Source organism: Sardina pilchardus, chromosome 2 (genome assembly GCF_963854185.1).
Source record: "Sardina pilchardus chromosome 2, fSarPil1.1, whole genome shotgun sequence".
Classification (NCBI taxonomy): domain Eukaryota; kingdom Metazoa; phylum Chordata; class Actinopteri; order Clupeiformes; family Clupeidae; genus Sardina; species Sardina pilchardus.
The window spans coordinates 14,018,277-14,030,776 of record NC_084995.1 but is presented as its reverse complement, the minus strand read 5'-3'; the positions used below and the strand labels follow the sequence as shown (position 1 = coordinate 14,030,776).

At 49.0% G+C, this 12,500-nt stretch overlaps 1 protein-coding gene across 3 annotated transcripts in view; it reads right to left on the bottom strand.

Moving 5' to 3' along the window:
- The window catches only part of xkr4 (XK related 4), a 34,847-nt gene that overhangs the window by 1,310 nt on the left and 21,037 nt on the right, over positions 1-12,500 (bottom strand). For all 3 annotated transcript variants that reach the window (XM_062554277.1, XM_062554286.1, XM_062554295.1), the window contains exon 2: positions 7,928-8,127. In XM_062554277.1, the coding sequence (XP_062410261.1) occupies positions 7,928-8,127 (200 nt within the window). The remainder of the gene's footprint in view (positions 1-7,927; positions 8,128-12,500) is intronic.

Genomic DNA, 12,500 nt, shown 5'->3' with positions numbered 1-12,500 from the left:
CAGCTGACTTTGTTGTTGTCCTCTTTGTTGTATTGGTTTTCATACTTCTCGTTCATCTCCCTTTTGATTCTCCTAAAGCATTAATTGATTTATTTGTTGCATTGTTTTGTCACTGCCCCTCTACTTTGTGTGATTTGTAATGTTATTTATTTTATGCCTTTCTGGTTTTGCTTCTATAGTCAACAGATCACTTGCATTTGCTCAAGTGTTATGTTTATGTCCTTTCAACATCGTAGTCCAACGCTTTCAAGAATCACATTGTCTATTATGAAAACCTTTATACTCTTTCTGAGAAGTTGTCTTGACCTAATTGTACATAATAGTGTACAAATAATACTGTCTTGAAACGACTTTGAAAAGCAACATCAACGCTGTTCTGGCTGCAGCTCTCAAGGATATTGCCATGTACTGCACATGTTCTTATCTAAGTTGTCAGCCGTATACTGCACATGTGTCATATGCATTGTTTCCAGTCTGAACAAGTTAATTATTCGGTTAATCTGCACAGTATGTACTGCATGCATAACCTATAGCCTTTATTACCAAGCCTGTATGTATGCATAACCTATAGTCTTTACTGCCCAGCCTGTATGTATGCAAATACATAAAGGCTCCATGGGTAACCACAGGTATTTCTGTGTCCCAACTATTAGCCACGACTTATACATTGATTTTGCAAAATGTCTTCAGCTATGAGGTCAATACACGGGGGCAGTTACTGTAATATGGTGATAATATGGTTTAGTTACTTTTCTCTTTTTAAAGTATTTTTTGGGTCTTTTTATGCCTTTAATGTGATAGGATAGTGTAGAATGACAGGAAGTGAGTGGGGGAGAGAGTCGGGGTAGGATCCGGAAAGGATCACTGGGCGTGAACTGAACCTGGGTCGCCGGCGTATGGTGCTGGTGCCCCAGCTAGTTGCGCCACGGCTGGGGCCTAGTTTCTTTTAACTTGCATAAAACACTGTCATACGGTTCATTCATACACAACGCGGCTAACACACAGGGAATCACTGTAGGCTAATAGGAAAGAGCAGTGCATGCAACTGTAAGTGATGGTCCCTGCCTGCTGCATGGGTCCCTTACAGGCCGCACCATAATGAAGATGAGCTTTTCCCTCCTCTTACTCCCTAGTGGTGTTTGGGTGCTGAGTCACCACACGCCAGAGAGTAGTCACTCACTGTGCTTTGGAATGGAAATCCAGCTCAAGTATCATATCTTAGAAGCAGGAGTGTAGTGGGAAAAAAGAGGTGGATAAACGATTTCGTTTTGTGATCAGGTGGACCATGACGCGGTTACCGGTAAGGCGGACCATGGTATAGGCTACGCCTCCCAGTGTGTATCCTGACATGAGGGATATGGGTGTTCCCTATAGGCCACCCAATCACTATTCAATTCCTACATTAATCTAAGTTCATTCTTAACTCCAGAAGGAATAAATATGGTTAAAGTCCAAGAAATATTATAAAGAACTATTTCAGAAATTCAGGAAGTGAGTAAACAGTGTTTACATGTGTTTGGCCTCCACTACATCCCTGCTTAGAAGAGTAACCTCGATAGCCTGCACGTTTGTGCAGCTCGCTTGTCGCTTGCTGGCTGCCATGGTTACTAAGTGCTGACGGCGATGACTGCACGACGGCTCTGGAGGAGGGGGTGAGTAAGCGTGCCGTTTCCGTGCTCTAGCACGGGAGGAGGTGGCACAGATTACTTCCAGTCGCATGCTCCCATACTTAGACACCGCCACAGCTAGACATGTTTAATACTGACGACATTTAAGAAATCTCTGAATCAATGGCATTCCCAAGATCCTTTCCTCGCAGAGAAAACTAGCATATGAAACCCCCTCTCCTCTCACTACAGAACAGTCTGGCCCAGAGATTACTGCCTGTCAGACTCTGCATTGTCGGACCAGGTTAAGTCATGATTCTGTCTGCCCCAACAAACTTTAGGATTGGGCTGAATTCCAGTTGGACTGGCTCTCGTATGTCATGCAGTTTGAGTGGGCTCATGAAGCCAGATTAGCAGTTATAACAATCACCGTGTTCGCATCCGACCACTCCCAGCTCTCGGGATGACATGTTTGGCATAACAGAACGTTTGGCGTCAGCTGTCATGCAGTGTGGGCAGTAAGAACGTGCCATGTGAACACGACCACAGTGGGCATTTGAAACCGCGTCTTAGGATATGCGGCTGAGAGAAACTGGACAGTGCCTGTCAGGCTTAGGAGACAGACAGACAGACAAATGTATGCCAATGATAAATACATTTGTGAGATCCTGATAGCCTTAAACATTCAATTATACCCCCACCAAAGTAGCTTGTCTCTGGAGTTTGTTATGTTTGTAATGTAGGCTACTCTGAGTGTGGCGGTATACCGCAGTGAACCAAAGGCAAGTCAATAGTGTCCTGGTCTATCTTCATTTACAGCTGCTGCCGCTCTCCTGCCCTTTCAACATCAGACACTATTAGAGTCAACTACCGGCCTTATCACTCTTAAACATATGGCTAACTCTCACACGTTCTAATTACTATGACTTCCAAGCTCTCTACGAATAGGTTTTGGAGGAAATGTTCTCTCTCCCGCTCACACTCACTCTCGCTCACTCACTCTAACTCCCTCTCCTTCTCTCTCTCTCTCTCTCTCACTCACTCACTGCCCTTGCCTCTGCTTTGTGCTTCTGTTCTGTCAGTCTCCTCCTCTTTCTTTCTTTCTGTGACTTTTCTCTTGTTTCTTTTTTTTCTGCACTCTCTTTCTCCTTCTTTCCGTGCCTCTTATCTCCGCTCCCCCCTCCTCCGTCTCTCTCTCCTGACAGCCTCCTTGTCTCTGTGCTCAGGACACAGGCCCTGCAGGCCTGCCTAGCTCATAGGAGATGACACGAAATCAGTCTTGATTATTGTCTGGGGCTGCCACCACTGAAGAGTTGAAATCAGTCCACTTAAGATCAAGATGACATTCTGTCTCCCTTCCTGTACCCTTATGTGCATGTACGTCTGTGACATTAATGTAAATGCATATATATAATCCATGCTAAAGATTATGTGCGTGCATAATGTTTGTACGATTGTGCAATGGCATGCATCTTTCCCACACACAAAGAGATAGCATGCAACTGGGTAGTATGCATCTGTGTTTGTTTCTGCCAGTGATCTGTGTATGTATTTAACTCACTTAGATTAAATTCAGCCGATTAGGCGGAGGATGGTGATGAGGGGGTTTAATGACTGCTTTGTGGAGTGGGATAATTAACTGGCCCGGGCATGCTGGAATTGTTATTTCAGCCGCTGCTTTGCCCATGGCTCCATTCAGTCCTCTGCTGCACACTCCCTGTCAACATGACAACGACCACCCCCCCCCCCTCCCCCTCGCTGCCCCCCCCCCCCCCCCCACACACACACACACACTCCTCCAATACACGTGCACTGTTTCCTGAGGAGACAGTCACCCAGGGAACCTGCTCTCTCTCTCTCTCTCTCCCTTCTCTCCTTCTCCTCCTCCGTCCCCCCCCCCCCCCTCTCTGTGTATGTGTGTACTTGGCTGTGTGATGTGCAGCCGATGATGTCATTCCCCCACTGCTCAGGGAGGCTGCAGAAATTCAGGGGAAGGGAGGAGCACAGACAGAAGAGGGCAGAAAGAGAGAGAGATAGAGAGAGGAAGGAGTGAGCAGACTGACAGGGAGAAAGAGAGAGAGAGGGAGCGAGAGAGGAAGGAATGAGCAGAGTGACAGGGAGAAAGAGAGAGAGAGAGCGAGGGAGAGAGAGAGAAAGAGAGGAAGGAGTGAGCAGACTGACAGGGAAGAAGAGAGAGAGAGAAAAGAAAGAGAAAGGAGCAAGCAGAGTGACAGGAAATAGGAAAACATTGAGAAGAAGAAGAGAGAGAGAGAGAGAGAGAGAGAGAGAGAGAGAGAGGAGTGCAGGTGGCAGAGGAGGAGAGGGGAGGTGGAGTTCTCGAGCGCTCCAGCTCCTGCCTCTCCTCTTGTGACACCGCGGTGTGTCCAGCTGTCCACCGGGGATACCTGTCTGGTTAAAGGCTGGAGCGGCCGGTTAGCTGACGGCTCAGTGCACAGGGGCATGCGCCGCCGCTGCTGCTGTACTGCGGCAATCCCGCGCCCCCCGTTAACGCTAACGCAGCCCGGCCCACGGGCCCCTCACCTGGGGGACGCCGCCGTAACGAGTCCTCCTGCCAGACACAGAGCCTGACATCCACTAGAGCGCGGTCTAGAGGAGAGCACTCCGTCCGAGTTGGCAGACGTTTGGAGGCTGGTGACTGTGAGATGTCAGGGATGTTTCGGGGAACAGTGCGAGGGGAAATCTAGTCTTTGACGCTCCCTGACACACCTGAACATCTTAAGCGAGTGTGTGAAATCCCTTGGGTTTGACTCTTGGCTTCTCCGGTTTGAGGGACTCTGTGGCTTCAAAGGCCGAATCATGACATCAATCGCTTCAGCTCTGGTGTCTGATGTCCACTGATGGCTCATTTGATCTCCTGTGATGTCATGGCCTCGAGTGAGACACAGTTTACACTGTGAGGCCTAGAAGTTTTATTTTTTACTCTCCCGTACACCTGACGTTTCAAAAGAGAATGGCTCCTCTCCTCCATATGCCGCTCCCAGAAGGAACAGGTGGTTTTTTTTACCCCCTCCATTTGCGGCGGCTGTTTTTGAGAGAAAGGGGAAGTAATGAAGCATCTCATGTCGGGCCGACTCAAGTCCCTTCGAGGGGCCATTTGGCAGACGGAGACAAATCAAAGCTAAGCTACTAATGACACGTTAAATGCTGCAGGTACTGTACGGGGTGATGTACGAAGTGTCAAAAACAAGCAGGACTTGACTGAAGCTGTGCTCCCCTGGATGGTAGAACCTAACGACCAACAGGCGACCACGAGGCTGTGAGCAGGGAAAAGCAGCACAGCTCTACGCTGACGATCTGAGTTTATGTCTGGAGATCTTTAACAGAACTAAAATTACAACTATGTGCATTCTTCCTTGGTGCAAAAAAATAGAAGTATGGAAGGTTGGGCTCTGGGAATCTTTTCTGGAATCTACCCATATAAATGTTGTGGTCAAAGCTTATTGGATATCCCATAGGAAATTTAAACTCTATGCATGGGAAAATACACACAACTGATAGACAGACAGAACTGTGTCTATCCTAATTAGGTCTTCTTTAAAATATGATTGCTGAGATAAACACCTAATTATCCACAGTGATTACAGATCATTCACATCGTAATTCATTATCAATTTGCAGGAATAAATATAGAAGCTAATTCCATTTAGCAGGCTCAAAGTTAGTGCAGCTCGATACATGTAATAACAGTGATCATTCTTGTGTGAATGAGCTTCACAGCACTCTGGGTTTCCACTCAATAACATTACTCAGTGGCGGGTTGAACACAGAGCATGCTGGGATTGTTTTATTCATCCCCACAGCCTTTCACATCAAGCACTCGGTATGTTTGGGCACGGGCAGTTTTGTGTTTTGGATGGAGAGAGAGAGAGAGAGAGAGAGAGAGAGAGAGAGAGAGAGAGAGAGAGAGAGAGAGAGAGAGAGAGAGAGAGAGAGAGAGAGAGAGAGAGAGAGAGAGAGAGAGAGGAACTGCTGGAGGAAACAGTCCGGCTGAGAAATAGCCCACTTACAAGAGATGGTCGTGGGCCTCTGGTGGAGCAGTTTTACTCCTGGCAGAGGGCCACTGGAGGAGAGAGAGAGAGAGAGAGAGAGAGAGAGATGGAGGAGAGAGAGAGAGCAAAAGAGAGATAGAGAGACAGAGAAAGAGACAGAGATGGAGGATGGAGAGAGAAACAGAGATGGAGGATGAAGAGAGAGACAGGAGAGAGGGAGATGGAAGAGAGCATGATAGATAGAGGAGAGAGAGCGTGAGAGAAGGAGGAGAGAGAGAGAGATGGAGAGACAGAGAGAGGCAGACGGAGGATTGATAAGGTCCAACTGACTGTCAGTGTGCTATAACCACGGTAACTATGGCAACCTCGGCTGCTAAGAAGAGAACGAGAGCTGAAGGAAAGGAGAGCGTAGAAGAGAGGGAAGAAGAGAGGGGAGAGAGGAGGACACAGGAAACACGTTAACCTGACATAACCTATCCATTTAGCTACTGCCTTCAATGCTGTTACTATTCACTGGTGTTTTCAATAGTGTCCTGGAGTAGGTCCAAGAAAGATAAGAGAGACACTTAATTGATCTATTAGTATGTTCTAATTCTGTAGTAATCCGTATTCGGAAGACCATCTTACATACACACACACACACACTCACACACATATGAACACGCACACACAAACACGCACACGCACACGCACACATGCACACATGCGCACGCACACACGCACACACACACACACACACACCACGCACGCAAACACGAACATGCACACACACACTGCACACACACACGCACACGCCACACACACACGCCGCACACACACACACACACACACACACACACACACACACACACACACACACACACACACACACACACACAGCAGAGCCCATAGCGGCTCACCCAGGCAGCCAGAGGATTCCAAACTGTGCCCGTGAGAAAGTGGGACTGTCACATAAGCACATGAAGCACCTCAGGAGGCTGCCGTGTCTCAGGCAGACAGAGTCGACACACACAGTACAGTTTGCGCCAGTAGCAAGCCCACCAGGCCTTCAGTGCACTGAATATCAGCCCCCCCCCCACCCCCCCCCCAACACACACACACCACCCCCCCATGTCCCTCGCGTCCCTCACAGGCCCACAGCGGCACTGCAGCCAGTAATTACCCATGATTCACTGCTCTTGCGAGAGGCAAGTCACCGCGTTCAGTCCAAGGAAGGCTTTTCTGAAGGGATCGTTTGATTGTGCCAGCGCACCGGATGAATGTACAACGTGAGACACACTGACCAGTAGATGAAGCGAATGCTAATAGCACAGACAGCTAATTGATGGGCAGTGCCCACAGGCATGGGCAGACGTATTACGCGAGGGCATGTGTGCCATCAGAGTCGTGTGTCTTGTGAGAGTGTCTTGTGTCTCGTGTGTGAATGACTGGGGATGTGTGTGCGGATATGTGTGTGTGTGTCATAATTTTATGCACGCAATGACTAATTTCTTCAGCTCACTGACCCAATAAATTCAAAACTGGCATGAATACTGACTGCCCAAACACATACTGCAGATTTTAGCATTGTCATAAGCCACTGATTAAACTGACTTTAGCGTCTTCATAACGCACTGATTAAAGTGACTTTAGTGTCGTCATAACTCAGGTTAAAGTGACTTTAGCGTCGTCATAACACATTGATTAAAGGGACTTTAGTGTTGTCATAACTACTGATTAAAGGGGGTTTCTGCACTTCCTCCTTCGATGATGAGATCTCTGACTCACAAGGACAGAGTTAACCAGAGAGGATTCATATGCTGCAATGCACATGTGTATAGGCATTGTGTGTGTATGCATATTGGTGTTGTGTGCTTGTGGGTGTGTGAGCAATGAGCATATGTGTGCATAATTATGTGAGTGTAATGAGGTATGTCTGCCTGTATTTGTGTGTGTGTGTGTGTGTGTGTGTGTGTACAGTATGCATGTGTGTGAGGGCATGCGAGCGTGTGCAAAGGTCTTTTTTTGTGTGTGTGTGTATGTGTGACCAAACATGCATCTGCATACGAATATGAATGCATTCAGGTATGTGTGTGTACTGTATGTCTGTGACTGTCTTGGGCATGTGCAGTGGACAAGTGTGAGCGTGTGTGTGTGAGAGAGAGAGAGAGTGTGTGTGTGTGTGTGTGTGTGTGTGTGTGTGTGTGTGTGTGTGTGTGTGTGTGTGTGTGTGAGTTTGTGTGTGTGTGTGTGTGTGTGTGTGTGTGTGAGTTTGTGTGTGTGTGTGTGTGTGTGTGTGTGTGTGTGTGTGTGTGTGCGCGCGCTGCTCACCTTGCAGCGCCTGCAGCTTGTGCGTCTGGATGATGATGCAGAGCTGCAGCACCAGCTGGGGGGCGCTCTCCAGGAAGGTGGCCAGCAGGTGCAGCATGCTGACGTCGGCGTACTCGTACACCATGCGCCAGTAGAAGCGCCAGCTCTCCGTCTCGCCGCTGCGCCGGCTACGGATGCCCAGGTAGATGGTGTGGAAGTACCTGGACGGAGCAACACGTGGTGCACGCACACACACACACACACACACACACACACACACACACACACACACACACACACACACACACACACACACACACACACACACACACACACACACACACACACACACACACACACACACACACACACACAAGGAAAGAGTTACAAACATTTGCTTTAGTATTCGGCTGCAGCTCATTGTTGGATGTGTATCACTGGAGAGGTCAGGAACTTCTTGGGAGTTCTACAACTGCAGGGAAGATGAATGGAGCGTTCCTTTATTGGTAAAGGTTTCACGGCGAGTTAAATGCAAAACGGTGCCAAGAAGTGCAAGCTTGCTAGAAACACTCCACAAATGTTGCTCTCATTCTGTAGTCCAGTCCCATTGTAATAAGTAGCCTGAAGGACTATACGCCCGGTTAATTCATGAATGAATTACCAATGTCACAAGAAGATGCATTTAAGGTTTAAGGAAGGTCTGGCAACTTGCAATATAATGTGTCAACATTATTGCACTGTGTGTTAAATCCCTTAAGTGATTAAGATGCACTACAGCAGTTCTCATTAATGCTTAACTTCATGGTTTGACCTTCAAATAATGCTCTCCAATGTGAACATGAATGAAGGGAGGAAATGCCTTGCTGTTCCAGGATAGCTATTCACACATCTTCTATTTGTTGCCTTAATCCTCCTTAAATGCAAAAGGTTGGAGAAAGAAACGGCCTGCTTTCTTGCTGAGGAGCAGGATGTAGTGGAATACATAAACCCCTTTAACCTGTGTAATCTTTTTTAAATGACATGAGCCATAGACTGGGAAATTGGCCAATTACAACCTCCTGTAACGCAGGGAAAATGGTTTGATCAAACCATAGGCTATTTGAATAAAGTATATATATTTTGTGTTTTTTTCCCCCACTACTTCCACTACAATAGTGGCTGCACAATGAGAAAACCACAGTGGTCAGGGAACTGTGCATCCTCTGACGTTTAAACCACAGCGGTCAAGAATCTGTGCATCCTCTGACATGTAAACAAGAGTGGACAGGATTATGTGCATCCTGTGACGTTTGCGTATGAATGCAAAGTTTTCGTGGCATTTGCACAGCTGATAAGTGGCACAGACGCCCGGTGCGTATCAAAGGCATCGACAACTATCTACAGAGCTGCAGGGGACACTTTCAAAGAGCCGCACGGCACACGGGTGTGAAGTCTCCGAGGATCGCTATGGCAACAGCAACATCTACATATTCTGTGCCATGAAACAGGAGCGGACCGAGAGACCAAGACGACACGCGCGGAGCTTAAAATACACGGCCGTTATGCAACAGAGTGCAAGAGAGCCACAGAGTGGCTGGCTGTCCTTCTGCATTAAAAACAGTTGCTGTGCCGCTTTGGCGGGCCTCTGAATAATGCACACGCAGGAGTCTGCAGTGGGCTTCCCTGACCATATATACCTGTGGGCATCTGGTGACCAGAGTGGCCAAGCTGTGCCAGGTGACCTGTGCATGCCCCATCCAAGATCAACTCACACAGAAACACTTACCCTCTTTTATCAACAGGGCAAACAGCCAACAGAATTCCTCCCTCTCTCCCTCCCTCCCTCTCCCTCCCTCTTTCTCTCTCTCCCTCTCACTATCTCTTTGATGTAAAATGTTTTACACAGTACATGGTGCCTCTAGTCAGTGATGAATCGTCTCAGCTTTACTATGGATAATGGACTCCAAACGTCCAAAGTGTTTCAGAACACTGTCATGTGACAGTGACTGCTGTTGACTTGACAACATAGCAATCTTGTCCTGCTGCTCAGCCTCCAACCCCGGCCAGATGAGGGCCTGGATGACCATGTGAACGAGAGTGACCCCAGACTCCAACCCCAGCCAGATGAGGGCCTGGATGACCATGTGAACGAGAGTGACCCCTGACACTTACCCCAGACACAGCCTGGATTTGGACTTTAGTCACTCAGAGGAGCAAACTTTTTCAGTCACGCTTTCACTTCTCTACGCAAATGTCTATTTACACATTCCCCCTCCCTTACCCCGCCATTCTCTCTGTGTGCTAGTCTGTCTGTCTGTCTCTCTCTCTCACTCACACACACACACACACTCACACACACAACTGCATAGCCCCCTCCCCTGCCCCATCTCTCTCTATGTGCTCATCTGTCTCACACACACACACAAGGTGCAATTGCACATGAAAAAAACAGGGAGTCTCCTCTCACATCTGTTGTCTTGCTGTTGATGCTCTTAATTGGCATCAGGCTCATGTTCTAGATGTGTCACAGAAGATGTCTCGAAATCCTGCCCTTTTTTTCGCAAGAGCAGCTGCCTCATTGTTAGGCTGCTGCCAGCCTATACCTCACTGGAGAGTTTACTGAATGGCATCGTCGGGCTGCTCTCTGCAGCTGAAGCGTTTACTTGACGGCATCCTTGGGCTGCTTTCTGCAGTTGCTGCTCTTGACGGCGAAGACTGAATGGGACTAATTACACACCTGATTATGAATTCGCCGCCATCGCCGATAAGGGTGCAGAGAGCGCTGCGCTAATTGAAAACAATTAGCGGTGGAGGAGAGCGCCCCCTGTGGGCTGGCCCCAGGGCTGCGGGTTCACATGAATCCAGCCGCAACGGCACCGGGAGAGGAGCTCCACTTAAAAATAAATAAATAAATAAATCAAAGCTAAAATGTGCAACACAGCTCCCCACGTTGCTTTGGATTGGCTCTCCGCTCGCTCTCTCCGCTGCCTCTGTGCGAGTGGCTGCCATGATTTGGATTGCTGTCATCCTGGACACAATAGCATAAAGCATCTCCCCATGCAAAGCAAGCCAAGAGGAGTCATTGTGATGGCGACAAATTACATTTGAAGCTGGCAGGCAGCCAGGAGGGGGGGGGGGGGGGGGCGGTGAGTATTTTTAACATCGCCGCTCCAGCACTGTGAGTAGGGGATTAGTTCAGAGCCAAAATGGCTCCTCGTCTGCTGCCTGGCGCGTGTGTGTGTGTGTGTGTGTGTGTGTGTGTGTGTGTGTGTGTGTGCACTTCGGAGGGCGTGCGTGTGTGTGTGTGTGTGTGTGTGTGTGCTATTTCCATGGTTTGGGAGGTTAGCATTCAGAGTGGCACCAGGCCGTGGCAGCGGAGCACGGCCCCGTCTCCTCCTGACCTTATCACCGCGCCGGGGCAGCCGTCCCCAAGCGCCGCCGCCGCCGCCGCCGCGCATCTGTCCGCGTGTCTGACCAGCGAGGCAGGAACAAGGGGCCAGGCGAGGAGGTTGGAGCCGCGCCCTGACCCCTGAGATGACCCATGGGGGCCGGGCCAGAGACAGGACGGAGCTCCAGGCTGGCTCACACGAGGCACAATCATGGGACATGACATTTCACTCAAGGGTGCTCGAAAAATGAGCAACTCTGCTTCTGCATCATCCGTATAAGATAAATAACTCAATACGTTCCGTCTATAAACTGTTTAGCTCGTTCAGTCATCATTTTAGGTGCTGGTACCCCTTACATTATTCAACAAAGCTACTGTTCTAGCTACTGTTCTATTGCATGGAATTAATCTACACAGCGGAGTGCTGGGTGAACTTCACCATGGCCAAGTTTGCCACGGGGCATCGTGCCCAAGTCGCCACATCTCTCACCCACGCGCCCGCTGCTGCCCGCCCGGCTACCGCTGGTCCAGCGGGCCGCGCCGTATCATGCTAGCACATGTGGCCAGGAGTGGGCCAGCTTTGCAGGCTATCCTGATAATCCCCGTTCGAAATGGGATTAGCCAGATGTTGATGTGCATCCCCCTGCTCTGATGAGATTATTTCTGGGGCTAAGTCAAAGCTACTCAGGGCTAGGAGAGAGAGAGAGCGAGAGAGAGAGAGAGAGAGAGAGAGAGAGAGAGAGAGACAGAGACAGAGACAGAGACAGAGACAGAGACAGAGAGACAGAAGGCTGAGAGAGAGAGAGAGACAGAGAGACAGAAGGCAGAGAGAGAGAACAAGAGAGAGAGACAGACAGAAAGAGAGCGAGAGAGAGGGAGAGAGGCAGAAGGCAGAGAAAGAGGGAGAGAGAGAGAGAGAGAGCGAGAGAGAGAGAGAGACAGAAGGCAGAGAGAGAGGGCACAGCCGGCCGTGTGAGACCCCCATCTGGATGGTCTGGCAGTACACAAACAAACACACAGGTGTATCTAAACATGAGGATCAGATCAGCACTTCATCCACACTGGGTACGCCATGAGCACGCAGGCTTAGAGCACACTTCAGTGTGTGTAGTTGGTGTACTGCATGATAACATACACACCTGCATGTTAGCCAGTAAAATATAGTGCAATCCAAATGATATCAAATGCCCAGTGATCCCCCCCCCCCCCTCTCTCTCTCTTTCTCAC